Raw genomic sequence first — 27,481 nt, 5'->3', positions numbered from 1 at the left:
AGATCGTGCATGGCTAAACTTTGTCGGTGCCATGAACTCGGGAGAATCTCCGCAGATGGTGTTTGAGATCCTTTAACTATGCCTCGCGGGCCAGCATCTGTATCTTGAGCAGCATCCAGTCCACTCTCGTAGTCGCAAACAACACTCATTCGCTACGAGAGCGCCTCCAGTAGACGCCATGCTGAACGATCTTTACCGACCCGGTGTCGTGAGCGAGCCTTGGGGACCACTCATCTCACCCGATTACACAGAAGACGAGTTCACCAATCTCGACGTCCTTGTCGCTTCCATTCCATGGGCCCTCACGTTGGCAAACGTTATACTTGCTTTGTGGCAGATCTACCATCAAACCAAATTGGCTAAAACTCCGATTCGAAGTCCTTATTTATGGATGGCCTGGTTGGAGCTGGGGGCTTGTTTTGCGTTGGGTCTTGTTGGCTATCTGCATGTGCTAAAACACATTCCAGCGAGTGAGTATCATCCATGCCCTCGAAAACACTGAGCTGATAAAGAGCAGGCTTTGCTTTCTACTTTGGAATCTGTAAGTTTCAATTACCGAATTGATCCTTCCACTACTGTACTAATGCTGCATAGTGGCCTGCTGGAGCTTCCAGGTCATGCTTCTTTTCCAGATTATCGTCAATCGCATCAGAGTTATTGATGTTAACCGCAAGCACGGCGACAACATTTTTATCGCAGTAACTGTCTATATCACGGTAGTGATCATCAGCGGCTTCATTATTTGGATCCCAGCCCGGATGCAAATTAGCCACTATTGGGAGTTCATCTCAGCGGCTTGGGATCGCACTGAGAAGTGTCTGTTCCTCATTATCGATTTGGCGCTCAACTGGTACTTCTTGAGAATGGTGAAGAACAATTTGATCCGCAACGGTCTCACAAAGTGTAAGCCAATCCATGCGCATGCTACACTACAAGGTCATCGCTGACATTTACGCTTACATTTAGACAACAAAATCGTTCAATTCAACCAGCGCATCATCGTTCTGTCAATCCTAATGGATATCATGCTTATCGCCGCTACCGCTATTCCCAAAGCCTTCGTGTGAGTCATTCTTCACCTATTTGTCTAGCTCCATTCTAACGATTCGCCATCTTAGCTACGTCCAATTTCACTCGCTATGCTACCTCGTCAAGCTCAACATCGAAATGGCCATGGCCAACCTAATCAGACGCATTGCCATCTCGAACTTCACCCGAACCGGTGCAGTACACGAGTTCAAGGACCCGTCTACCTATGCATCGGAATCTTACCACAACACCTTCGTCTCCAATCGCGGCAGTGTCCAGCTCGGCAGCGTCGGCAACATCAAGGCAACGACACACTACACCGTGACATCCGAGGCCAACCCATTCCCAAACAGGGGGCGTCAACCTTCGCGTGTCGAGGTGGATATCTCCAAGGGGAACACGGACAGCTATAGTGGGACGAATCGACCGGTGATTGTCATTGAGGAGCCCGAGACGAAGAGCTTGGACGGCGCGACAGAGGTTGCAGAGAGTTATCACACTGACGATGAGGCTGTGCTCGTAGAGAAGCGGGGCCATTGGTGATGTAGACTCGATCGATTTCTTCGCAATACTTGCTTCGATGATGGATGCAATACGGCTGAAGCCTTCGTATCGCGGCAAACTGCGCTGCGGAAATCCATCCAATCGACTAGTACTCGATGACACCGGTGCCCGCACCAGTTCTGGGACTTTGAGCCGACTTTAGGGTTGCAGCATGGAGTACTTGTACGGATTTTCAACGAACTCATTGGGTTGTGCCACGACAAGGATGCTGGGACATGGTGTGCAGCCGATACAGGAGGAACGACTTGGTCATTTGCTGAGGATGGCAGTAGTAAGATCATCTTGTTCCATAGTTTGGCTAGAATGTCGCTGTATCTAATAGTAATGATAACGAGCGGTGGAACCTTTCTTCCGTTTTACCTCACTCCACCTCAACACAGCAAGCAACGTTCATGACTTCGTATGCACATTTCTCACTCTGTTAATCATCGAGAAGTTCCACTTATGCTCCAGACACCTGCGGCATTCGTCAGAGCTTGTAGCCATGCGCATGTAGTAGCCTGGTACATCAGCTTCGTTTACCGTGCCACATACCACCTAACCTATCTGATACTAGCGCAAGGCTGCAACGGTAGGAACACCCCTGATGATAGCGTCTTAATATGCTGAACAGATTGCTCTTATTTACTACTTCAACTCCACCTATTTCGCCTTTCCAGAAACCATATACGTCTACCAACACCCACTCATACGTACACATCTGCCCAAGCCACTCCTCACCTCTATATTCCCCGCCGCTATGAAAGGGATTACAAAATTTTTCGACCACCTGTACCAGTACCCACGAGTGGACCAGCTCCATGCGTACCCTGAAGATTGGGGTGACAAGTCGCAAGAGGATAAAGCACAATTTATGGAACAGTTTCTGGAGCATTGGGGCTACACGATCTACAGAACATATTATGGCCCTGGATCTGATGAGCAGTGGACAAAGCTGCTCAAAGATATCACCGACGGTGTAGGAAAAGGTCTCGCCGAACTAGAGGAGGCGGACAAGAAGCCTGACGCTGTCAAGAAAGCAAGGGATTGGTTTCGACTCGATGCTCGTTCCCTTCCCACCACCTTGAACGGATTGACACTGGAAGACCTCCGGCAAGTGTATCGGGAAGGAAGTGGGGGCCAGCCGATGAGGGGGTCACAGCGCATGAACTTCGGCACCGCTATATTCATGGTGGCGGATGCTCAAGTGCTACAAGATCCTGACCTCAATCTGCTGAAAGTTGCGGACGCGAAGTATGACCCTGTTGCTGCTGTGCCAAAGAATTCCCGGGTTGGTCCGCAGCGATACTTTGGATGGTTCACTATCCCACCGACAGAGGTTTTGGACTTTTACAATGAGATGGATATATTCACATTTGAGCAAATCTCCAACCAGGCATTGCCAGGAACACACTGGGATGTGGGATGCACATGAATGGAAATAATAGACTACGTCTAGGTGTAGGAGACGGGTAGAACAGAGAAAATGAAGTTACAGTCCTGCGAGAGGGCAGTTGCAACGCTCACCAAGCGCAAACCTTCCCAGGACTAAAGTGTATTTGAGTGAAGTGTATGACTGCAAGTCTACCAACCAATCCCACCACGACCACCACCTTTACTGAATTCTATGTCTTGGTAGTCTCAATCAACGTCCATATCATCACCTACTTCCATCTCTTCGCTCATAGCGATTTGAACAAGTAGCATATCCCGATTAAAACTATACCATGTACAAGTAACACACGACGAAACGTCCTACGATCCTCTCTCTCGTAGTCCCTCTGTTTTCTCTGCTCTTTCTTCTGCCATCCCTTCTCCCGCCGTTCCCGCCGCTGCGTCTGCTCGCGGACGCTTTCAACATCATGCACCAGACTCCGTACAACCTGTTTCGCCTCGCGCTCAGATACCTCATGCCTTGCAGCAAGTTGCTTGATGAGGAGTTTCTTTATCAAATCCTCCCTTTCGCGGCGGGCAGCTTCGAGGCTTTGGGTACGAGCATTGTAGTTTTTCTCGCTGTCGGCGCCGGAGTAGTCTGTTGGCGGAGTGGCTGCGCGTGTGAGGTAGTGTTTTTCGATTGCTTTGACCAAACTGTCGTCTGGCAGGAATGGTCCTCCGGTAAGAGGCGCTTTGAGGTAGACACGTTCGTGTGCTGTAAAGGGGCAGGTGGCGCAGTGGAGTGCTGGATTGTGGACGATGCGTTTTGCAACGGGTTTCGAGACGGGCGTTGCAGAAGAGGACGCCAGTCGTAGTTGTCGCGGAAGTAGGCTTAGAACAGGCATTGTAGAAGATGCCAGTAGTTGCCGCGAAAGTGGGCGTGAGGCGTTAAAGATGTGTGTGCGCATCATGGGTAGAAGAAACGACATTATGGGGAGACTGGGTAGTTTTGATAGTTAAGACGACCTCGGGAGATGATTATGGGTATATGAGCTGTTTGAATTTTATTTTTTTCTGTATGCCATGTAGGCAGCAGGATAACATTTATCCGGTCGTGACAGTCACCTGGTTCTCTGCGGTTTTCCGTTGCAGTACCACGGTTCCAGAGAAGACACTCCACCGCCATACTTGACACATCGGAAGGATCCGGCTTGGAGACCACCCATGCATTCGTCCATACAGGCTATGATAATGGTAATCGCGCACGGAAAGAGGTGCTCGCAGAGAATGATTGCATATACCATCTACATGCGCGGGCTGGGGCGCCGGGTTGGCGGACGCGCTTGTAGATGATGCGCTCAGAGACAAGCTTGATAATCAGGTAGATGTTCAAAAGCCAAAATGAGACATATCGAAAGAACAAGAACACATCATAGCCAAAGGAAGGCAGGCAAGAGCGCCAAACCAACCACGTCTCCATTTCATCACCACCACCACGACTATCTAGTATCTACTACCACCAAACTCATCTACATGCTTTCTAAGGATATCATAGCTCTCGCAATATACGCTCACCAACAAACCAACGCAAGCGAATGACGTGAAAAAATGCTGTGCGAAAGATGCATGCTTATGTGACTGACGTCTATCCAAACGACCATCATATACACAACCCAAAAAGGAAACCACCGGGACCCGCCCAAGCAGCAATGACGATGCGTGAGTGGATGACCAGTGGGAAGAGAATAGACAACGTTCCCCTGTCCGTCATATACACATCCACCTCTTTCACAGGCAGGCAAGGGGATGACAAAGCCTACAAGAAAGGCAGCACCACACCCTTCCTCATCGGACTGCCCCTGCCATCCACCGTGCTGCCCTCAGCACTGTATCCAGAATCGCGATCGACGTCATCATTATCAAAGTCGATGTCGAAATCCGGTTCTTTCTCCTCCTCCGCCTCTTCGCCGTCCTCATCACCGTCCCACGCTTTCTGTGTCGCGCCGCGCGAGTTCCAGCGTAGCGTGCGGCTGATGCTATCGAACCACTCTGTGGGCTGGGAGAGGACAGTGGGGAAAGGGTATTGGGACGCGGCGATGGTGACGTGGTCGCCCTGGCGGAGCTCGACGCGGCCCTTGCCGTCGAAGGCGCAGTAGGCGGTTGCGCGCGACTTGAGGGGCACCGCGATGCGGAGGAGCATGCTGTCGTTGAGGAGCATGGGGCGGAAGGAAAGGGTGTGCGGGCAGATGGGGGTGAGGAGGATGGCAGGGATGTCTGGGTGCACGAGCGAGCCGCCTGCGGAGAGGGAGTAGGCGGTTGAGCCCGTGGGCGTGGAGAAGATGACGCCGTCGGCTTGGACTACGGTGAGCAGGTTGTTGTCGCCGTAGAGCTCGAGGTTCGAGACGTAGGGCGATGGGCCGCGGTCGATGACGAGCTCGTTGAGGACCTCGAATTGCTCGGCTTCAATGTGCGAGGGTGAGCCTTGGGCCGCGGCGTTCTTCTGGTACCGGTATACCGTGCATGTGAAGCGCATGCGCAGGTTCACGCGCATACCTGTTTCGCACATGATCTTGTCGAGCGCGGGCCTGTACTGTGCGAACTCGAAGTTGGTGAGGAACCCGAGGCTGCCGAGTGAGAAGGAGAGGATCGGTGGCACGATGCGCTGGAAGAGCCATGAGGTGAAGAGGACGGTGCCGTCTCCACCGAGAGTAAGGACAAGGTCAAAGATCTCAGGGGTTTCCCAGCATAGATCTGGTGTCCACCAGCGGAGCATGTTCTCATAGCGTTTGTCCTTGGCCAACAGCGAGGCTGCGTCGAAGCGCTTCGACTTGCGCAGCTTGTGGTCTACGTAGACGTTCACACCCACGTCTGAGCCGTAGCGCGAGGTCGTCATGAGCCATTCTGCCAATTCGCGCGTGAGGTATACAAGGTTGTTGTCGCGCGCCTTGGTGACAATCATGACATTGCGCACCGTCATCTTGATGGGTCGGCGCTGCAACTGCTTCGAGACCTCACGGACGCTGTTCGCGGTCTGCATGAGCCTCGAATGCGATATCGTGTCGTCCTCGGCATCGCTCATCTCCTCCATGACCTTTCCAAGGTTCACGGCCTTGTCAAACTTCTTGTGGAAAAAGCATGGTGATGCGAGCGCAGCCATCTTGCTGGCGGAAAGGTCGGCCGAGTGCAGTTCCAGCTCGTTGAGCGCCTTTGCGAGTTGCGAGTGCGTGATGCTCTTTGAGCGCGCACTCTTCCCTGCGCTCTCCATTATGGCGGTGTCCATGGACTGTGACGTCGACGATGGTGGTGGCCGAGACTGCAACGCCTTAAGAATGGTCTGGCGGGGGATCGCAGAGTCGATGGAGCAGGCGTTCTTGCGGTGCTTCCGGATGCGATGCTCGCCGAAAGAGGGCACGCGCGGGAGGACGGAGAGGTTCTCGATGGACGAGGACTTGGTGATAACGGTGGGGTCGTCGTTGCGGGAGGATTCGTCCGATGTCAGACTGGCTGGATCTTGTGTTGCAGCGGGCGTACCGCCAATTTCTTGCGTTACTACCGATGCATTATACGGCGCGTCCTGGGGGCAGTGGACGCTGGTCTGCGGAGGCTGTGGAGACTCTGGGCGGGTGGGATTATTAAATGAGGCATCGGCATCGACGGGGTTAAGGTCGGAGAAACTTGAGTTGGGCGCCTGTGGGGACAGGAGCGGATGAACCTTGGCCGGACTAAACGGCTCCCCATTCTGGTATGTTGCCGATAACATCGTCGCTTGATTCTGTCTTAGTGATCGAGCTTCGTTAAGCGCGCTTGGTGTGCAGGTTGGCGAGTGCGATATTAATCGGCGTCGTTATTCGGTTGCGGCGGCAAATGTGTTCGCAAAGTATGTACAGCGAAAGATGAACGTGTCCAGACAGTTCGGTCAAAGGTAATAAATGCTCCAGGCAAAATGAAAAGGAGAGGAAGGAAGCGAGGGATTGTACTACTGCATGGGCGCGAGTCGTAACGTTGTGTGATGGCTGCTAACGGTGATCGTGTAACCCGTCGTGGAAGTAAAGATTATATTGAAGGAAGAGCCCGGCTCGACCTTGTACAAAAAAGAAGAAGAAGAAAACGTGAAGTGTGCACGACGGTGTCGTGGCCGAAAGAGCGAAGGCGCAGGTGGGGGAAAGACAGTGGTGCAGCTTGAGGCAGGTATTAGGCACGATGCGAGACCTACTATATTCACTCTCCGTCTCAATGACATCTCTGCCACCGCCATTATGGAGCAGTGCCACATCACGATCCCATGCGCCAGCCTCAAACCAAAGATTCCGCCATCTGTAGCGGCTAGCCCGCCGGCAACGTTGTGACACTTCGCGTGTCACAAACTCGTGGGTCCACGCCGGAGCATCTGCCAAACATAGAACGACGCTTCACCCCAAACCGCGATCTTGACACAGATCACAACGGCCCAGAAGTTCCTGTCATCCTGTCTTCGCAGGCACGCTCCGCAGCATGGCCACACCGCTGGATTGACAGAATCCTTCGATGACCCTGAGGATCATGGTCGAGAAGCGCTCGCTCACCGACGGGTCTCAGTTGTCGGATCATACCGACACCCTCCGTGTTTGATCCACACTTCGTTTACAAAGCCACAGCGGGTACTACAGTCAAGGGGAATTGTAATCGTGATTCAGTACGAATCGCATCACCGCAAAAGTTATGCCATCTGTCGGCTGTACTAGCGAGATCATTTGGAGGACGAAACGACCCAACGTGGCCTAGTCCGCAGCCAACAGTAATCGGTTGCTTCGAATCTTCATCTGGTACAGGAGAGTTTTAGACGAGACAGCTCACTCCTCGCTAAATGTAGACCTCTTTGACACGTCTACCGGGCGATTGCGGACTGCATGACATTGCTGCCGTTAGTACCGATGGCCCACAGACCTCATACGCCACGCATGGCTAAGACATGGAATGGAGATGTGGCAAGCGTGTACGGCACATGTCGCGTGGAACATTGAGTGAAGTGGGCTCATAACCGCTACCGACATGGTTGCAGGGCCCGTCTCCGTGTCGTTTCTGTCCACTCACAGGCAAGCGACTGTGTGTTTGCCTCAGGGCTCAAGCTGGTTGCTGAAACTCGCGCATGAGAACAGCCTGCCCAGGCACCATTTCTCACTAAGCGTCCGAGAGCCTCAACTGCCGATGTCCTGAAAGCTGGACGCATTGTTGTGCGCTGGCAAGTGGGGTGCGGTCCGAAGCGCAAGAAGTAACCAGGCGCTTGTGGCTGTCATGTCGCCGGCTTGGTGTAGAACGTTACTAGTTAGCAGAACAATCATGCCTGAGCGTATGCAGTCGAAAGTATCGATGTTTCGTTGGGTATGACTTTACAGTCTTTTGATATTCATCACATATCGTGGTATCTAGTGAGGTCGTAACGAAAAGAAATTCGACAAGCCAGACGCTTATTGGAGAGCCTTGCGAGCAAAGGTGGGCAGAACGAAAGCCGCCTCGTGGATCTCCTTGCTGTAGTACCTGCAAAGCTGCTCCTCCTCTTCGGTAGACCAGCTGCGAAGGGGCTTCTTGAGGTCGCGGTTGGCGTCCTTGCTGCAGACCATGAAACCGATCTGGCCGGAGGGGTAGGTGGGGATGGTGGTGTAGCCGTACTCGACGTTGGGGAAGACCTCCTTGCAAGCCTTCTTGAGGTTGACAATGAGGGGCATGTGAAGCCATTGGTTCTCGGCTATACAAGAATGTTAGCCAATGACCAAAGCAGCACCTTTCCGGCGCATGGCGGTCGAAAAGTGGACGTGAACTGAGCGGACTAGGAGAGGGCTTACAACCTTGGGTGGTAATGACACCGCCTTCGCGGAGCGCACCGTTGAGCAACTCGAAGTAGGACTTCTGGAAGAGAGCCTCGGCGGGACCCTCTGGGTCGCTAGAGTCGGTGATGATGACGTCGAACTCGCCCTTCTTGTCCTCGAGGAACTTGAAGCCGTCGCCGACGATGGTGGTGGTCTTGGGGTGCTCGAAGCCGACAGACATGCCGGGGAGGTATTGCTTGGAGAGGCGGATGACAGCCTCGTCGATGTCGCAGAGAGTGGCCTCCTTGACACAATCGTGCTTGACAACCTCACGGAGGACACCACCGTCACCACCACCGATGACCAAGACCTTCTCGGGGTTGGGGTGGGCGTTCATGGCCAAGTGGGTGATCATCTCCTGGTATCTGTTCTACTATTAACCATTGTCCCCGTATTCCCATCCGGTTGTGACGTACGAGAACTCATCGCGCTCGGTGCATTGGATGACGTTGTCGAGGACGAGGACGGTGCCGTAGTTGGTCGACTCGAAGATGAGGACGTCCTGGTACTTGCTCTTCTCGTGGTGAAGAACCTCCTTGACCTGGAGGGTCATGGCCTGGCCGGGCCACATGCCGGAGATCTCGCGGAACCAGCCATCTATACCGAATGTCAGCAATTGAAAGGGTGTGATTGTATGACTGCTGTAAAAGTCGAGTTTACTTACCCTTGATGGTAGGGTGTTCAATGGCAGGCATCTTGAAGGATTTGTGTGTAGAAAAAGGTGTATAGAGGAAAGGTGATCTACGGGAGTAAACAGAAGATTGACAGAGCTGTCGCCGGATATATATGGGGACCTTCAGGTTGGCGGAGTTTTTGCTGGTGTTTGCGTTGGGCACAATTTTCTAGGCCTATGCACGTCACTGGTCGCGCGCGCCGTACCTGCCCCGCCATCCCCCACCATCATCCCGGGAAGGTCCAGCCGCAAGGCATCTACATTGGGTAGCATTATCTCCATCTCACGTCTGCACTTCATGCCTGCCATCCCACGTCCCTCCTTTGCGTGATTTTCGCGGACAGACGGCGCGGATGCGACACCGAGTTGATGTAGAGGGTGGCTAAAGCAGTGCTGACAATGAGGGCGGCCGTCAGCCTGCAAGGTTCATACTAACACGCAAATGGGTGTAGACTGCAGGTAGGAGGAGCATAAAGAGCCGGGACACAACGCTCACAATGAGATCAACACGTAGTTTCATTACCACTGGGTATCACTCAGAAGCAGCCCAAACATGACCGAAGTCGTTCCAGTGCAAGACCCAGCCCAGGAGGAACGCAGCAGAGTAGAGCAAGTTGTCGCGACCAAGGCATATGTGAAGGATCCTGAGCTACTACCATGGTACACGAAGCAACTTGAAGAGCCTAGTCCGGAAACGAGAGATCTGTTCGAAAGTTACAGCAGGGTACCAGCAGCGGACATCATCACGCATATCAAACGTGTGAGAGATGAAGCATTCTCGGTCGTGAGTCTAGTCTGCCATGCACAACAAGAGCGAGCTGTACTAACGATCTTGTAGTTCCCGTATCCTTGCTTGGGAAATTGGGGTTTCTTGAACTTTTCTATCGAGAAGAACCCGGCCTACCAGGAAGTCCTCAGTCGCATTAAGGACGGGGAGCAATTCCTCGACCTTGGATGTTGTATGGGCCAGGACATCCGCAAGCTGGTGCACAACGGCGCGCCCTCGGAGAACACGTACGCGTCCGATGTCAAAACAGACTTCTGGGGCTTTGGCTATGATCTGTTCCTCGACAAGTCAACTCTGCAGACACAGTTCATGGAAGCCGACATCTTCGACGCCGACTCGGAGCTGAAGCAGGTAGACGGCAAGATGGACATGATCAATGCCGCCTCATTCTTCCACCTGTTCGATTGGGACGGTCAGGTCAAAGCAGCTAAGCGCGTGGTCCAACTGTTGAGGCCAGTGGCTGGAAGTCTCATCGTTGGACGCCAAGGTGGCAAGCCCGAAGCCGGCAGCTTCTCACACCTCATAAAAGAGCAGACTGCTTTTTGGCACAATCCAGAGTCCTGGGCGAGCATGTGGAAGCAGGTCGGGGAGGAAACTGGAACGGAATGGAAGGCTGAAGCTGTACTTGGTGAAGAAGATCTATCGAAGAGGATGAAGACGAAGCTTGTGCCTGCCGGTACAAGGTTCATGACCTTTACTGTACGTCGGGTGTAGCGGCTTATCGTTAGGGGTAGTATTTGGTGTTGATAGATACAGTCATTGGTTCACATACATTTGTATGCATCTCCCTCTATCTGATGACATGATGGTAGCTGCTATATGGGGATTGCGGAGCAGCAGCCAATGAGCGTCATCCAGGGTCCGAGCAGACAGGCCAAACTCAATCTGGCTTCAACACGATTGCATCTCCAATCCATAGCCCATTGATACCAAATCTTCCCGTCGCTCACTCAATAAAGTCACCTCACACATACTTCAACCATGGACCCCTACTCGCCCGAAGGAGGTTCGTCAGATCGCCAGCCACGCCAGCTCAAGCCCCACTAACGACTGTCCAGAGCTCATAAACATCCACTCGGCCTTCCATGCCGGCGCCTACCAGCAAGTCCTCGATTTCGACACGTCGTCCTTTTCCGCGTCAAATGCGCTGCCCGTTCGCGTCCTCAAACTCCGCAGCCAAATCGCGCTAGGCCAAGCACAAGCCGTTTCCAGTGAGCTCGCATCCGAGAAGACTCCAGATCTGGTCGCAGTAAAGCTACTGGCAGACTGTGAGCAGGGCAAAGACGTAGTAGACCAGGCGAAAAAGCTGGCAGAGCAACATGGACAGGAAAACCTGACAGTGCAGCTTTGCGCGGGCATTGTCTTGGAGAGGGCGGGCGAGACGGAGGCTGCGCTTGATGTGCTGAGCAAGCACCAGGGCAGTTTGGATGCGTACGTTGGACATTCTCTCTGCGTGGACTATTCTGGAAATCATGGCTAACATTCGGACAGCGTAGCACTCATTGTACAAATCCACCTCCAACAAAACCGCACAGATCTGGCCGCAAAGGAGGCCCAGCGCGCACGGAAATGGGCACAAGACAGTCTGCTGGTCAACATTGCTGAGAGCTGGGTTGGCATGCGCGAGGTAGGTCCCCTAATCCATCATTGTCACATGTCATGGCACTAACATCACTCAGGGCGGCGAGAAGTACCAGTCCGCATTCTACGTCTTCGAAGAACTAGCCACGACCGCTCAATCCACCTCTCCACACTCGCTCGTCGCACAGGCCGTATCGGAAATCCACCTCGGCCGCCTCCCAGAAGCCGAAGCCGCTCTCCAACAAGCCATTTCCATCGACGGCACCTCGGCCGACACAATCGCAAACCTCATCGTCCTCAACACACTGCTGGGAAAGAAGGAAGAGACTGAACAACTAAAGTCACAGCTGCAAACCTCCGCCCCACAGCACAGGGCAGTCGCAGATTGGGCGAGCAAGAAGGCCGAATTTGCCAGTGCCGCCGCAAAGTACACACCAAAGTTCGAGGTTGCTTCATAGGAGGAGGACGCCTTTGCGCACTTGGTGTCTACAGGAGTGGTGTATCAAGACGTGGATGCTACTGAGCCCAAGATCAGGCCTGGAGAGACAACATTCGACGGCGCTACTTAGGAAAAGCGGAACGCCACGACTGTGGAACGAAATATCACGAATATGTTTACGCATCCGACGGTGCAAGACTTGAAGGCTGCCGGTACGTGGGCATCCGATAGCGATGATGAAAATGAGGAATATCGTAAGAAAAAATAGACGACATTGCAAACATGTGCGTGTAACGCATATGCAACGGTTTGTAACGGAATTGACTGCAGCGCAAACACCCGTCATCTCTACACCCCTTTGACATTCCGGACACCATACAAGGATGCTACTGTCTACCCATGTCACTGTTATCTCTAGCAGCTGTCAAAGCTACCGGAATATTCACTCAATGGATCCCTCCGGGTACAGAGAAGAGGGACGATTTAAAAGCACTTATAATTTTTCCACTAACTCAGCTGTACACAAGAGTGTGGGGGCGAAGATAGGTTTGCCTCAGCCTTGCATGATGTCTCTAATCCATATCAAGAAGGCCCGTGCACGAGGGTCCTTCACAGTCACTGTGGGGTAAACGTCACGATAGCATAGTCCATCAACTCTACGTCAACAAACGGAAAAATGTCAGGAATGCCTCGTCACAACATCTGTGGCTTCACCTCGAGCCCCAGTCAATAATCTCTCTACACTGACAAGGCTGAACGTACCTAGGTAGGCAGCTCCTCGTGTAACACACATCTGTGACATCACACCACCTACGCCCGTCAGCACTTGAGCCTCTCCCCGCAAACAGCCAGACGACACCAACGCGTGTCCACCTAGTTTAAAGACCTAGCCTCCCAGCAACCCGGGTTTAGAAGCAATGACCCACCGCCATCCCAGGGCTAGTAGTAGCATACCGCCAGCTCCACGGCACGCATCATCATGTCTTCGCTACTAGAGTACCGACCTCTAGCTCAGGACGAGTTTCGGCTGCTCATCCTCATCCCTGCAGTGTCAATAACAGCTCCACTCAGAGTGCACGTTTTCCACGATAATGTATACAACCCCGAAGCATCCTACGCCGCACTATCGTATACCTGGGCGTCCAAGCTCGAAGGAAACGACTACAATAGCAACGACGTACTCGAGTCTGTGGATGTAGACGGACACGAGACGTTCCTACACCAGAATCTAGCCAAAGCCCTGCGGTCTATCCGTCTCGAAGTCCCGCAGTGTATCTGGGCGGATGCCCTGTGTATAGACCAGAACAACATCCCTGAGCGCAACATCCAAGTCACGCTCATGCGACAGATCTTCTCCAACGCAACGAATGTATGGGCTTGGCTCGGCCCACCGGCGAAAGGAAGTAATCTAGCCATGGACTTCCTCACCGACCTAGCCAGTCGCGCTGATGAAGTAGACATCGGCCCATGGCTTGGAAACGAAGGCATGCACCCAGATACATATCCCACATGGGAAGGTCTCCGAGCCCTCATGGCGCGAAACTGGTGGAAAAGAGCCTGGATAGTACAAGAGTTCGCGCTCGCCAAAGACGTCGTCTTCATCTGCGGCACGCGCCGCCTCTCCGCCGATGCCCTCGAGGCAGCCGACCACCTCATCTTCATGGAATTCACGCCTTCGAAGAACGAACGCGTGACAGCTTTAACACGCGCCGTGGACATCAACCCGCGCGTCCTCGATCCAGCGCGCAATCTCATGAGTCTGCGTCGACGGCTGCAACAAGGCGAACAGCTTTCCGCGTTAGCGACGCTGCAGATGACGAGATTGACCAATGCGACGGATCCGCGGGATCATTTGTTTGCCAAGATAGGGCTCTCAGTGACGGAGTTGGTGCAGTTGTGTCCACCGGATTATAATGCTCAGGCGGAGGATATCTGGTTTACGTTCCTCAAGGAATTTATACGGCAGAAGCAGGATCTTTATGTTGTTTATCTGGCGGGAATGCAACCGCGGACGCACTATGCATATGCACTCCCGTCATGGCTACCCGATTGGGGACCGTCGAAACCGCAGTATATGCTTTGCTCGCTGTTTACGGGGAAGCAATGGCCATTTTTTGATGCGGCGAGTGGTGCGGCTGCTGTTGCGACTATTTCGAGCGAGAAGATGGAAGAGGGTATCTTTCTGAGGTGTAAAGGGCTTGTGGTCGATACTGTAGACGGCGTCGCGGGCGATCCGTGGTGGACAGCCACTGACAAACCGACGTCTCTCCGCCAGTCGAAATGTAAGAAGAACGCGTATGGAACGCAAGTCGGTGCGTTTGAAGCGTTATTGAGGACAGTCACCGCCCACACGAATCGAATGGGTGCTTGGGGCGCGCCTCCACGGGAATTCAACACCATCTTCGCGAAACGGTGGCACGAGCTGAGAGAAACGACGGCTCCGTACGAGGCTGATGAAGGTCAACCTAAGACCCAACCTCTTCCCCTTCCTTTCTACATGCGCGCGTCAGGTTTCGAGCGTGCATGGCGCAGTATGCGCAATCTGAAGTTGGATGGCGTGGAACTACACGAGCATGTCGAGGCGGGCCTGATAGACGCACAAAACAAAGCGCAGGCGTCGAGTTCGGGATCCTCAGAGGAAGGGCACGAATTTGATTTCTCAGTCCCAGCACCGTTTCACCCGCTGTGGACTGCGCTTGAGCATAGCGCTGGTCAGGTTTGCTACGAGAGGTTTGTTTATACGACTGAGGGAGGGTATCTCGGGGTTGGTTCTTCTACTGTAGAGCCGGGGGATAAGGTTGTTGTATTGCTGGGGTGTAAGGTGCCGGTGGTGTTAAGGCCGCTTGAGAAAGGAGGATATCAACTTATTGGGGAGACGTATTTGGATGGTGCTATGTATGGTGAGATGACGAAGGATATAGGGAAGGAGGGGTCTGCTGTGCCGGTTGAGGATCTTGATATCTTTTAGGTGTGAAGAGTCGTTTGTGTTGTGCTTGCTTGATTGATAGCACAAAATGCATGGCTGGCAGTACGACGACTAATCAAGTAGCTACTGCATGTTGGCAGGCTCTCGCCAGGCTTTGAGAATTGGAAGCGAGATCACCGCCCTAACAATGTACGCCAACGGTCTCTTCCATACAGACTCTTTTGAAACCTGTTGTCAGCTGCTCGAAGTCGAACATGTCTATCTTCAGTACTATCAGCGTGCAAGACCTTGGAACCGTTTGAAGAGGTCTTAGTTAAGGCCGCCCACTATCCTCAGACTCAGCCTCAGGCAAGCCGCCAAAATACCAAGATCACCACTACATCGCGCGAACAAACACCGCATCGGCCCCGCGTCTGCGAAAAAAGGCGGATCCAGATACACACGCAAGATCCACGTGAAGCGATTAGATAGGTAATCTTAGAACATCCGCATGCCCGCGCCGCCACGCCCGAGCGGTCAACGGCATGCGCAATTTTTACCAAAACCCTTGCATACAACAGGATGACATGTACGTGCCGTGCATACGGGAAAGTCATCTTCCTGACAGACAGCAACCCGTGCGGCATGCGTGCACAGCAGCTGCACGCAAGAGCAAGCCAGCCAGGACCTGATCGACGCGCCACGCGCATTTAGCGGTAGATCAACCATGGCACCGGATCTGATGGAATTTCACCAACCTTGACAGCTTGACAGTACCATCCTTCGCTGTCCGCGGTGTTCATTTACGCCGGGCGGTAAAAGACGCATGATGTTGCGTAGGAGAGAGGGATTCTCCCACTTTCTAATAACACATCATACAATCGCGTTATCTGACACGTAACTTGCTGAGACAAGGGGAGTTGCATACCTGCAACTCCAACTGTTAGTGGCGCCCGGGAGCTGATACATCCGGAGCTCGATGGCTCCATCTTGGAACGAAGCTTAGCCTGGCTTGCCAGCCAATGCGGGACAGGCTGTGTCTCCATCCGTCTGCAATTTGCAGCTACCTATGCCCGTTGAGGTAATGTGGGTGGCTGATTCTGGGACGGATTCGGTATCCTGGAGTGCAGTTGTGTGGGTTGGGATGATGGGTCCTGCTGCACGGCGCATTTTTGCTGTGTGTTGCGGCCAGAGAGGGCGCGTTCGGCGGCCGAACGTAGGGAATGGATCGTAGAGATCCCGCGCCGCAAATTTGCCTTGCGGGTGGATGTGTGGAGAGGGAGATTGTGTGTTTGTTTGCCGTTATAGATCGGTATCTTTTGTCCTCACGTTGAAGTCGCGCATACGTTCGTTCGTTGTCCTTCGCTGTACATTCCCCGAATACCACGCTACCCAAAGGTTCCGCTCCGTCCGCTTTCGGAACCGCCACGCTAGAAGCACATCGTCATGTCTGAGGTCAGGATAGACACCGACTGCGCGTTCGACGTGCAAACGCCATTGCTCGAGAAGAAAAAGATGGTTGTAGGAGTACCGCCGGTGTTTGAGAGTCTCACGAAGCAGCTCGACAAGATTGTAGAGCAGCCACTACTCGGCCCGAAGACCAAGTTCCCCGCAGGTAGGAAACCTACTGAGTCCTGGTGGCGAATGTAAATTGACCAGCTGGATAGCGACGTTTGCGTTTGCGCGTAAAGATGTGTCAGGCAGGCGGTTACCACAGGCTATTGCCCATCGAGGGTACATGGCTAAGCACCCCGAGAACACTATGGCCTCGTTAAGAGGAGCAGTCGAGGCAGGCGCAGATGCTCTTGAGACAGACATACATCTGACGAAAGATGGTGTAGTCGTATTGTCGCATGTGAGTTTATCAAATTTTACCCCGATGGTATACTGACTCTTCTGCAGGATAGGAACTTAAGAAGATGCTTTGGCAGGCCCGAAAAAGTTATAGATTGCGACTATGAGTTTATAAGCAAGCTGAGAACGCTGCAAGCACCTCATGAGCCGATGCCTCGTCTTATTGATTTGCTCGAGTATCTTGCGCAACCTGGGTTGGAAGACATTTGGGTTTTGCTCGATATCAAGGTATTATGTTGTGCTAGCCGAGTTGTACAAGCAATTGCTCACGCGATACAGCTCGATAACGATGCCGACGATGTGATGCGCTTGATTGGTGAAACAATCAACAGCGTGCCTGCTGCTCCATCCAGACCGTGGAGTAAGCGCATTGTGCTTGGGTGCTGGGCAGCCAAATTTCTCCCGCTATGTTCGCGATATCTGCCCGGCTTCTCGATTTCGCATATTGGCTTCTCGACACTCATTGCGTCACATTTCTTCAGTGTGCCGAACGTCTCGTCCAATATGGCCCAGGCTATTCTCATGACGCCATGGGGCAGGATGTTCATACGGCGAGCTCAGAGCGACGGTCGGCCCGTGTACGGATGGACGGTGAACTCGGAGAGCCGGATGCGTTGGGACATACGGCAGGGCCTTGACGGCGTGGTGACGGACGACCCGAAGCTATTTCTGGAGGTTCGGAGGTCATGGCACGAGGGAACCAAGGACGGCGTGACGCTGCTGATGTGGCTGGATGTGCTGCGGTACAACTTCTTCTGCTTGATCTATACCTTCTTGTTCCAGTGCTATTTTGGGTTCCAGGGCAAGTCGTTAGTCAGGATAAGGGAAGAAGAGGAGGAGCAATAGACTAAGTACGCGAATATCAAGAACAACATTCAGAAGATGTAGTGTCGTCGTGAGAGTGGCGAGTATTTGGATTGGCATGGTGGTGTCACCTCATACAAGAAAAAAACTGAACAGGTTTGTAGACTACGTTGACCCAAATCCTTGCAAAGTAGGTGACCCAACGTCAACGTAGGCTCCAGGCTGTTCAGTTTTTTCCTAGGTTGGGGTGGTGTTAAGGCAATGGTGTTGTGGAGAGAGCTATGACGGCAGGGTCCAAACATTTGGCGACCCGACGCGTGCACCCCGCCCAGAGCGCGTCTGCATCCCACCACGTCGCTGACCACCACCACGATGCCCAGGTACGCCCGCGTATATCTCAGACTGCGGTCACATGGTGTAGCTAATCTGTATCAGAGAAATAATAACACTGCAGGCGGGCCAGTGCGGCAACAGCGTCGGGCAGCAGTTCTGGCAGCAGCTGTGCCAGGAACACGGCATCAACCGCGACGGCAACCTCGAGGACTTCGCGACCGAGGGCGGCGACCGCAAAGACGTATTCTTCTACCAGTCCGACGACACCCGCTACATCCCCCGCGCCATTCTTTTGGATCTCGAGCCCAGAGTGCTGCACTCGATCCAGTCGAGCGCCTACAAGAACATCTACAACCCCGAAAACTTCTACATACACAAGGATGGCACCGGCGCCGGCAACAACTGGGGCATGGGCTACAGCATGGGCGAGCAGGTGCACGAGGACATCCTGGACATGATTGATCGCGAGGCAGACGGCTCCGACTCGCTCGAGGGCTTCATGATGCTGCACTCCATCGCTGGCGGCACGGGATCGGGTCTCGGCTCCTACATGCTCGAACGCCTCAACGACAGGTTCCCCAAGAAGCTCATCCAGACGTACAGTGTCTTCCCCAACACGCAGGACGGCGACATAGTGGTCCAGCCATACAACAGTCTGCTGAGCATGAGAAGGCTGACGCAGAATGCAGACTCCGTGGTAAGCTGCCCAGTGTACTTGCCCAGTGTACTTGCATATATTCATACTGACCTCCCAGGTTGTCCTGGACAACGGAGCCTTGACTAGGATTGCTGCAGACCGACTGCACGTTATGAACCCGTCGTTCGAGCAGACCAACCAGCTGGTGTCCACCGTCATGTCTGCCAGTACCACGACCCTTCGCTACCCCGGATACATGCACAACGATCTCGTTGGAATCGTCGCATCGCTCATTCCCACACCGCGCTGTCACTTCCTCATGACTGCATACACCCCCTTCTCTGGCGAGAACGTAGAGCAGGCCAAGACGGTTCGCAAGACAACCGTCTTGGACGTCATGAGACGACTGTTGCAGCCTAAGAACCGCATGGTCTCCACCAACCCCACCAAGAAGAGCTGCTACATGTCTATCCTGAACATCATCCAGGGAGAAGCGGATCCCTCAGATGTATGTTCCTTCCTGTTGACCGCTTGAATCTAGCTCACTGACTATTCAGGTACACAAATCGCTTATGCGCATTCGCGAACGACGTCTCGCTACCTTTATACCCTGGGGCCCCGCTTCCATTCAAGTTGCGCTGACCAAGAAGTCGCCCTACGTGACCTCCTCGCACCGCGTCTCCGGGCTCATGCTTGCAAATCACACGGGTATCGCCACCCTCTTCAAGCGCATAGTCGCACAATACTCCACCCTGCGTAAACGCAACGCCTTCCTTGAAAGCTACAAGCGTGAAGTGCCCTTCAAGGATGGTCTCGGCGAGTTCGACGAAGCTAAGGAAGTCGTTCAAGGTCTGATTGCAGAATATGAAGAGGCTGAGGATGCCGACTACTTGACCAAAGAGACGGCGCCGCCTGCAGACGAGGAAGCTGACAAGAGAGTCGGCTAGAAGTCACCTGAGCAGTTATTGGATTTGGCATCGGCGTCATTGGATGGTGCAGTGGAGTCAAGGGTACCCGACTTTCAAGTCTATTTCGCGGCGTTGGCGGACATGCAACGTAGGCTACAGACCTACCGTGATTCTGAAATTTATCATCTTCCACATTCTTCGAATCGTCGTACCGATTGTGGTCATCATGGTGGAAGATATCACGGCTCTTGCTAGTTCTGTAAGGGCGGACTGATTTGAAGAGAACGCCAGGAGTTTGTATGGTAGCGAGCGCAAGATAATCGATCCATCGAGGTCTACCACGGATCGCTAATTCAAGAAACCAATCCACTGACTGTGTGGTTGTAGGCATGTAGCAGATTCACCGTGGTACCGTGACTGGAAAGCTGTGGTGATTGTCATTCTCTTGCATTTCTATTGCTGACCAAAATCACTTCAATGGAAATAACCACAGGTCAGTGCGTTGGATTCCACAAGTGAACAGCAAGGCTTCACTTCTATACGTATAAGTGTACGCAGTCCTCTCCGCATAAAATACGCCGTAGTAAATCAACTGTACCTACTCGCCTACGACTACACTCACTACCAAATCAACCAACCACAGAAATACACAACACCCCGTAGGAACAGCCCAAGACACCAAAGCTTTCACCCAAGATGTTCGCGTTAAGCATCCGCTCCATCACCAACTCCAGAGTCGTTGGCCCCCTAGCCATCTTCGCCCTCTCCACGCAAACCCGCACCCTTTACTTCTGCGGTCCCAAGCAAGGCGATCACGATGCGGACCTACCCATTTCCGAACACTACCACGCGCGTCTACGAGCATCATCGGATCTAAAACCAAGATCCACCGCGGACTCGGCACCAACTACTACGCCCACCCGTCCTACTACTCCACCACCCACTCAGCCTACCACTCCAACAGACACAATCCCCACCCTTCGCATCTCCGTCACGCACGCGCCACCAAATCTATCAGCCCGGCATACAATGCCGTCTGCCAACAAGCACGAGATCGAGAATTTTAGGAAGGCGTTTGGGCAGCGAGAGGCGGCGACTCACGATGTGAACACAGACTACAATAACACCCTCGCCATTATCCAGGAGATTGCAAGGCTGCAGTTTGAGCTTAGGAGGGGCCAGGTTGAGGGGAAGCCTTTGGAGGAGCTGGAGAAGGTTAGGGGGGAGATTGAGGATTTGAGGTGTGTGTTTGAGAGGATTGGGAGGAGGTGGGGTATCTAGGGGGTAGGAACCTAGAGAGGTGTAGGAGATTGCGGATATGTGTGGTGTTGTAAAGGATGGTTGTACAGTAGCTTTAGGGGATGGAGGTCTTGAGATCACCATGAAAGTCATATTTGAACAGAAATGAACGTTCTTCGAAACTAAACCGGAATGCAAAACGATGAGTGGTATACAGCACATTTCCTACCTCCTTCCAACGCAAGAACAACGCCTCTCCAAGCCTCTCCACCTCTCATAATCATGCAGCAATCATGCATCCCCTTCTCACCCCCCTCAAGCCCCATTCTTATACCCCAACCCCCCAGCCTTAACATCAAACTCAATCAACTCATCCAACCCACAAACCTGAAACAACTCCCTCGGGCCATACCTCTTCCCATCCCCCTCCACACTCTCCACATGCCCCGCCTTCATCTGCTGCACCGCCCTCCTAACCGCAGGATACACAACCTCGCAAGCCAGCAGCGGGAAAATAGCAAGCTTGTACCCCATGGCCTTGCATTCTTCGACTGAGAAATCAGGGGACACGCCGCCGGGGACGCTGTTGAAGAGACAAGGTGTGGGAGCTAGGTCTGAGCATATGCGCTGCGCGTCCGAGGCGGTTGTCACGCCTTCCAGGAACGCCATGTCTGCGCCCTGAGCGACTGCCGCACGGAGACGGCGTAGGGCTTCTTCGTACCCGAATCCTTGCAATGCGTCCGTTCGAGCGATGATGACGATGTCGCCGCCACTTGCCTCCCGCGCTAATCTCGCAGCCCGGATCCTCGCTTCAAACTCCTCGATGTCGACGAGTTGCTTGCCGTTGAGGTGCCCGCACCGCTTACTCACGATTTGGTCTTCGAGGTGCAGGCCGGCGACGCCTGCGCGGATGTACGAGGTTACTGTGCGGCCGACCATGACGGGCCCGCCGTAGCCGGTGTCTGCGTCGGCGATTAGGGGGGTCGAGGGCGAGAGGGAGGCGAGCATGCTGGCGTTGGTGAGCATGTCTGTGAAGGTGGCTATGCCCATGTCGGCGGCGCCGAGGCGGGACATTGTTGTTCCTGCGCCTGTCTGGACATGTGTTAGTTGGGTTCGTTTGGTGTTGTTTGATATCGTGCGGGGGGTGTTGGTGGATATGGAGATGGGGAGATGGGAGAGACGTACCATGTATAGACAGTCTACGCCTTCTTGGAGGGCTATCCGCGCTGTGAAGCCATCGTATACTCCGGGACAGGATAGGAACTTGTTTGGATCCGCGAGCATGCTTCGCAGTTTCTCGACGGCCGTCATCTTCCTTTCTGTTTGCCCTGCTTTGCTGGATCCCATATTGCCTTCTCTTCTTTCGCTTTGATAATGCCGATAACAACGATAACCTGACTCTTTACTGTGCACGCGCAACCAACTCTTTCTGAATACCAAAAGCAGCAAATGCAATCAATTCAAGGGGTATAGTGTCCTCGTCAGGCATCAAAACGAGCAAGAAGGTACACCCGACAGCCTGACTTTAGCCCGCTGAGACTCGGCGTCTTGCGTATACACTGTGGCGGGCCGCAACAAGTAAGGCTGGGCTACCCACGAATAGTCGACCAGATGCGGCAGCGATGGCCTTACGTACCCGTCCTGCGAACTAGGATGCTGTCAACCCGAAAAGCGACCGCGGATTTGGGAACAGTATCTAATCATTATCAACCAACCGGATCTAACTCCTACAGCCTTTATATAGAAAATCTAATGGCTAACCTCGAAATAAGCATTAATGAGTAAAGGAATAGTAACCACACCACTTGTTTTCAGTTGAGAGGCTACGCCGCAGATATGCAGACCCGTGTATGCCCTTCCCCCCGTCTTTCTCGGCCAAGTACTCCGTAGCCATTTGCGTTTATGAAAAGATCTTCTTTTTGCGATGGCGAAAGCGAAAACTCCTTTCGGATGAACATTCAACCAACCCTATAACATCAGAAATAGTGAAAAGTGCACAACCCACAAACGTCATATCCACACCCTCGAGACGACGCGCAAAACACCAAGCGAAAAGCCGCAGCCGTGGTGGTGACCACCCCCGCAACAAGCCCTTGTTCCTGCTGCTGACGTAGTGTGGTGCCGATGTTCGCCGGCAGTTTGACCGGTAGGAGCGCCATGCTTGTCCCTTCTCACTGGTCAGACAAGACTGCGAAATTCAGTTTCGCCGATGTCCATGGTCGGCGCGTTGGAGGCGGGAGGCGATATCGTATGAGATAGGATTTGGAGGATGGAATGCCCCGTTGGGTATGCTGGCCGATGCCGAAGTCTCCTGGGTAGGCGAGCGAGCGCATGGGGGGTTGGTGAGAGGGGTAAACTGGGATTTAAAGTGAGCTGGCGGCCGGCATGGCGGTTTCCTTTGGTGTTTTGTGTCGGTTCCTCTTTCCTCCTCCACCTGGGTACACGCCTTTGGATTGTGGTGCACAAGGCGCCGCTAGTGGCCCATCAGGGTCAGGCTGCGCGATGAAGGCACTACAGGTGATCGCACCCACGTTTTGCTTTTCCCTGCAAGGTTCGTCTTGTACCTGTCAGACTGTCCCCACTGGAAGAGAAGACCCTTTGTTATCATATACGCCTTGGTAATCCATCTCCATCGCGTTCGGAGTTCGTTCGGTCAGGCCGGCACACCACCCCAGCTCTTTGGCGTCGCGCCTGTTCCCAGGAAGATGCAGCGTGCACCGAAGCGATCAGAAAATTTGCGCCACCACGATCCGTTCCTGGACTATCGTCTAGCGGTGTTACCGATCCCGCGATCGCGATCCCGAATCCAGATGTCTACGTTGGGGAGGTCTTTGTAGACCGTATGTGGCGTCTGCAATGGACGATCGGGGTAAAGTATATTCCATGGTATTGCGTATCTGAGTAGGTATACGGTATCTGAACGCTTCAACTCCCGCACCAGGCGAGAAACCGCTATTATTACTCTTCCATCGCGTCCGGTTCATCCCTTTACGCATACCCAACAACATCTAACCGTAGGTGTATCCCATGTTCGGTGCGCCTCCAGGCCCTGGTGCTGTCATCATTGGATTCATAGGACCGACCGGCACATTGGGTATTTCCGCATTCGAGAACTCAAATCCGGCCGCCCAGTCGTAATCGGGAAATTGATCAAGCATTGGCGGCACTCCATAGTCTGGACCTTCCCAGGCATCGAAGCTCATTACGGACGGGTCTTGTTGCATCTGAGGATTCACCAAGCTGGGGTCGAATTTGGTCACTGGGAGTTGTTGTTGCTGTCTCATCGAAGGATCCGGAAGTTGCTGCTGGTGCTGCTGTGGGTGTTGTTGTTGTTGTTGGGATGGGTATTCTGACATGCTTGTTAGTTAAGAGCTCGTCAGAATTGACGTAAGATGCTTACGAGGTGGGTTCTGCTGGACGTTCTCGTGCGAAAGAGTTACTTCGTCGCCGTACGGGTTCTTCATGTTGCTGAACTCTTCTCGCCAGTACCAGAACATGTCGTAACTAATGCTCATGCTCAATCGCGTCCTCAGCCTCAGATATAGCGATTCCACACGGCCATCCTTCTTGCGGAACACCTTGTCGCTACCCCACAAATCTTTCATGATGTGCGCAGTTCGGAAATGGATATCTCCCGGTTGTAAAGAGACGTTCTTAAGGAAATCATACGCCTGTGAGAAAGCTCGTTCGCCCGCAAGTACATCCAGATGTTGAGCAAGCGGACTTCGAACGAGTCTAAGAATGGTAAATCCAGCCAGAGTAATAGTTCGGTCAATGAATGATTGCGAGACAGAGGGTAGGAAGATCTTTTGTGTCGTCTGCATTGTCGAAGCGGACTGGATAACTGAGATGCAGAGTGAGTAAAATCGTGAAAGACCCTCGGCATCGGGTCCAGGGTTCGTGGGGTGGGCGAAGAAATGGAAGGCCATTACGTGAATACGTGCACAGCTAAGTTGCAGGGTGTCTATCTTGTTAGTTCAAGTTTCGAAAGAGCCGGGTCAGACTTACCGAGTTCACTTGGAGAGGATGGGGCCAAGCTGAGGAGTTGCGAGTCGAATATGCCAATCAATGATCGTAATACACGGACATCACAATGAATGGATTGTAAGTTGGTCTTGCCCATGGCAACCATGGCACGCATGAGGATGATGTAGACTTTGTGCAGGAACTGCAGGTCAGACGGGAGGTAGGGAACCATGTCTTCACGGTCTTGTTCATCGCCATCGAAGAATGACTCAGCAAGAGGTGGTATACCTTCAACACAGCTCGTTCTAGATACGGTTAGCGTATGTCGAAGTTTACTTGTTTGGAAGACCTCACCTTATGGAAACGATGACGCAACACAGCCAGAGCCTGGCGCGTTGCACCTTGAGTGACTGGTCCTTCTCAAGCGGCGTCCTAGCAAAATCCTGGCCAACACCTGCTATGTGCAGACCAATCTGTGTTGCTAGATGCACTGCCGATCCACACATGAGGTGTGTCGTATCTTTGTACATTGAGTTGGTGGGTAGTCGCCATGTGCACAGAATTAGTAGACCTTGGATGATCGGAACTTGTGAGGTGCGTAGCGCCATTGAAGAGAATGCGAGCTGGGTGATGGGTTGGCTCGTCCTCTCTAGGACTTCATGTTCAGAGTACCGCCGCGATCCCGTGACCACGATAGTCCAAAACAAGAACGGCGATTGGTCATAATAGTCATTCGGCCCTATTGAAGGGTCCAAGATAGGAAAGAGCGGATGGTATTGGGTGAAGTAACTGCGGTCATGTTAGCATAGATAAGAACGACATCCTGAGTCAACGTACATGGTGAAGCAATCGTCAATCCTCTTTGAATCGAGCAGGTACCCGTCAATCACACGCGGTACTGTGCCGTGATGATCGGAACCTTTTCGCGTCGGTGGCCGCGAGTCGAAAGCTGGTGACATGGAATCCGATGCATCTGTCCTTCCGGAAGGATCAGAATATGTGCCCGAAGCGTGTTCGAGCGGACCGTAGTTTTGCATGTCGACGGTCGGTGATGCTGTCGATTGCGGGTAGTTTGCATCGCCAGGATTCTGCCCCTGCCTCATATTCCATCGCAACTCTTCCAATTCGCGTCGCATCTCTGCTTTTGTTTGGCGCAGGTTCCTGGTTGACGTGGGAAGAATGCGGCATTCGAGGCCCATCTTCTTGCAGCGACCGCATGGGTCATGCGGTACCTTGTGCTGCTCGACATCACATCGGATCTGCCAGACAAATGATCAGTAAACCATCCAAGCCATTGCGGACGTTGTCGCGATGCATTGAGGTGGGGAAGTACCTTTTGCTGTCGGCACTCGACACATGCCTTCCGTCGCGGAGTGGTCATGCTGGCCTGATTCATCTAGTAGGTATCCACAGGGAGTTGGCGAGCGGCAAGCATAGACTACTATAGTATTCCGCGTCTCAATCGGCGAAAAAAGGCATATAAGAAGGTGTAAGGTAGGAACTTCGCCATGAACTGAAGAACCACACTCGCGATTAGCACCTACGTCGTCATCAGGGCCTGTTGCAGCGGTGCGAATCGGATGGCGGGGGAATGGGACCGAGTAAAGGACCGATGGTGATCCTTTTCTCAGCAAGCACGTCTCAAAGTTTTTTTCTCAGCTTCCCTTGGCTTCTCGCCCTGTGCTAAATGTTTCTCTTAATAATGTGCCATGCTAGACGACGCTCGTGCGCAATGAGGCTAACAGGCTTTGTTGTCTGTGTGGAAGGAATGCATGTCGAGACGCACGCGATTTTCATCGGGACCCACTTTCGCGCCTAAGCCCATGCGGACCTAGTGTTTTGCGTAATGCTGTCTGAGCACTGCACTACTTGCATGGCCTGCCGCCATGTCATGTCGAGTGAACGCATCTCTTACACTGTCACCCAAACAGTCCATCTGTTGGGCACTCAAGCTTTTGTGATCACCGTGGCGCACCCGTTTTGCCACACCTAGCTGGGGAGCCAGCCACGGCGGCCCTTCTCTCCGCCGCTGCTCTTCACCATCAACCACCTCCCTCTGCCAGCCCTCAAACGTGTTTGGTGGGTCGAGTCAATGCAGTCGTACCTGATCCTCATCTTGGATGACACCCCTTGCCCAGATCGGGCTTAGCAGGCACGAACGTCCCAGTAGCTTCACTCCATGGGCGGGCGCTACCCATCCGGTGTCGACGGCTCAAGTTCGCGTTTAGAGTTCGTACGAAGCCACTTTGCCAGGCATTCGACTCCGGCATTGCACTCGTTGCGCCACATCGAAGCGAATGCGACGTGAGGAGGGTTGTGTGCCATGACAATGCGTCTGTGGCTGCCGCCTGATTCCGCCTCAAAAGCAATGAACGACAGCGGGATTTACTGACTCTAGCACCTTCACACGTGGACTATGGACGCTCATAGCTCTGCCTTGGCCTCCTGCAATTCCCAATGATCGTCCAACACATGATCGCTGTGCGCCAGCCGCTTGCTCGGAACGGCAAAGCTGCCTCGCTATCATAACCAGCTCACGACACTCGTCTCGCTGTCCAAAACAGCT

At 53.2% G+C, this 27,481-nt stretch overlaps 12 protein-coding genes across 12 annotated transcripts; 8 read left to right on the top strand and 4 right to left on the bottom strand.

Annotated features, from left to right (window-relative positions):
- Positions 1-178: 178 nt before the first annotated feature.
- On the top strand, positions 179-1,572 carry J4E84_005021 (uncharacterized protein; the record flags this gene model as incomplete). Its single annotated transcript, XM_049387621.1, has 5 exons — positions 179-470; positions 518-541; positions 595-903; positions 967-1,063; positions 1,119-1,572. The coding sequence occupies 5 exons, from the start codon at positions 179-181 to the stop codon at positions 1,570-1,572; spliced, it is 1,176 nt and encodes a 391-aa protein (XP_049244599.1).
- Positions 1,573-2,332: 760 nt separating this feature from the next.
- On the top strand, positions 2,333-3,007 carry J4E84_005020 (uncharacterized protein; the record flags this gene model as incomplete). Its single annotated transcript, XM_049387620.1, has 1 exon — positions 2,333-3,007. The coding sequence occupies one exon, from the start codon at positions 2,333-2,335 to the stop codon at positions 3,005-3,007; it is 675 nt and encodes a 224-aa protein (XP_049244598.1).
- Positions 3,008-4,762: 1,755 nt separating this feature from the next.
- Positions 4,763-6,706, bottom strand: J4E84_005019 (uncharacterized protein; the record flags this gene model as incomplete). The annotated part of the gene is made up of 1 exon (XM_049387619.1): positions 4,763-6,706. One exon carries the CDS (start codon positions 6,704-6,706, stop codon positions 4,763-4,765), a length of 1,944 nt encoding a protein of 647 aa, XP_049244597.1.
- A 1,684-nt stretch (positions 6,707-8,390) lies between these two features.
- Positions 8,391-9,484, bottom strand: SPE3 (putrescine aminopropyltransferase; the record flags this gene model as incomplete). Its single annotated transcript, XM_049387618.1, has 4 exons — positions 8,391-8,668; positions 8,766-9,154; positions 9,206-9,386; positions 9,454-9,484. The coding sequence occupies 4 exons, from the start codon at positions 9,482-9,484 to the stop codon at positions 8,391-8,393; spliced, it is 879 nt and encodes a 292-aa protein (XP_049244596.1).
- Positions 9,485-10,015: 531 nt separating this feature from the next.
- Positions 10,016-10,963, top strand: J4E84_005017 (uncharacterized protein; the record flags this gene model as incomplete). Its single annotated transcript, XM_049387617.1, has 2 exons — positions 10,016-10,246; positions 10,301-10,963. The coding sequence occupies 2 exons, from the start codon at positions 10,016-10,018 to the stop codon at positions 10,961-10,963; spliced, it is 894 nt and encodes a 297-aa protein (XP_049244595.1).
- Positions 10,964-11,230: 267 nt separating this feature from the next.
- Positions 11,231-12,288, top strand: J4E84_005016 (uncharacterized protein; the record flags this gene model as incomplete). The annotated part of the gene is made up of 4 exons (XM_049387616.1): positions 11,231-11,255; positions 11,308-11,680; positions 11,741-11,876; positions 11,929-12,288. 4 exons carry the CDS (start codon positions 11,231-11,233, stop codon positions 12,286-12,288), a joined length of 894 nt encoding a protein of 297 aa, XP_049244594.1.
- Positions 12,289-13,248: 960 nt separating this feature from the next.
- On the top strand, positions 13,249-15,237 carry J4E84_005015 (uncharacterized protein; the record flags this gene model as incomplete). The annotated part of the gene is made up of 1 exon (XM_049387615.1): positions 13,249-15,237. The coding sequence occupies one exon, from the start codon at positions 13,249-13,251 to the stop codon at positions 15,235-15,237; it is 1,989 nt and encodes a 662-aa protein (XP_049244593.1).
- Positions 15,238-16,620: 1,383 nt separating this feature from the next.
- On the top strand, positions 16,621-17,874 carry J4E84_005014 (uncharacterized protein; the record flags this gene model as incomplete). The annotated part of the gene is made up of 4 exons (XM_049387614.1): positions 16,621-16,789; positions 16,842-17,029; positions 17,077-17,256; positions 17,308-17,874. The coding sequence occupies 4 exons, from the start codon at positions 16,621-16,623 to the stop codon at positions 17,872-17,874; spliced, it is 1,104 nt and encodes a 367-aa protein (XP_049244592.1).
- A 330-nt stretch (positions 17,875-18,204) lies between these two features.
- TUB4 (gamma-tubulin) lies at positions 18,205-19,749 on the top strand (the record flags this gene model as incomplete). The annotated part of the gene is made up of 4 exons (XM_049387613.1): positions 18,205-18,212; positions 18,268-18,862; positions 18,921-19,310; positions 19,360-19,749. 4 exons carry the CDS (start codon positions 18,205-18,207, stop codon positions 19,747-19,749), a joined length of 1,383 nt encoding a protein of 460 aa, XP_049244591.1.
- A 657-nt stretch (positions 19,750-20,406) lies between these two features.
- On the top strand, positions 20,407-20,991 carry J4E84_005012 (uncharacterized protein; the record flags this gene model as incomplete). Its single annotated transcript, XM_049387612.1, has 2 exons — positions 20,407-20,414; positions 20,445-20,991. The coding sequence occupies 2 exons, from the start codon at positions 20,407-20,409 to the stop codon at positions 20,989-20,991; spliced, it is 555 nt and encodes a 184-aa protein (XP_049244590.1).
- Positions 20,992-21,264: 273 nt separating this feature from the next.
- On the bottom strand, positions 21,265-22,233 carry J4E84_005011 (uncharacterized protein; the record flags this gene model as incomplete). The annotated part of the gene is made up of 2 exons (XM_049387611.1): positions 21,265-22,041; positions 22,135-22,233. 2 exons carry the CDS (start codon positions 22,231-22,233, stop codon positions 21,265-21,267), a joined length of 876 nt encoding a protein of 291 aa, XP_049244589.1.
- A 1,724-nt stretch (positions 22,234-23,957) lies between these two features.
- J4E84_005010 (uncharacterized protein) lies at positions 23,958-26,051 on the bottom strand (the record flags this gene model as incomplete). Its single annotated transcript, XM_049387610.1, has 5 exons — positions 23,958-24,298; positions 24,350-24,913; positions 24,958-25,220; positions 25,270-25,704; positions 25,753-26,051. The coding sequence occupies 5 exons, from the start codon at positions 26,049-26,051 to the stop codon at positions 23,958-23,960; spliced, it is 1,902 nt and encodes a 633-aa protein (XP_049244588.1).
- Between the last annotated feature and the right edge of the window lie 1,430 nt (positions 26,052-27,481).

This window comes from Alternaria hordeiaustralica (genome assembly GCF_023758085.1).
Source record: "Alternaria hordeiaustralica strain BMP 2776 chromosome Unknown scaffold_8, whole genome shotgun sequence".
Lineage (NCBI taxonomy): Eukaryota > Fungi > Ascomycota > Dothideomycetes > Pleosporales > Pleosporaceae > Alternaria > Alternaria hordeiaustralica.
This window is presented reverse-complemented; position numbering and strand designations above follow the sequence as displayed.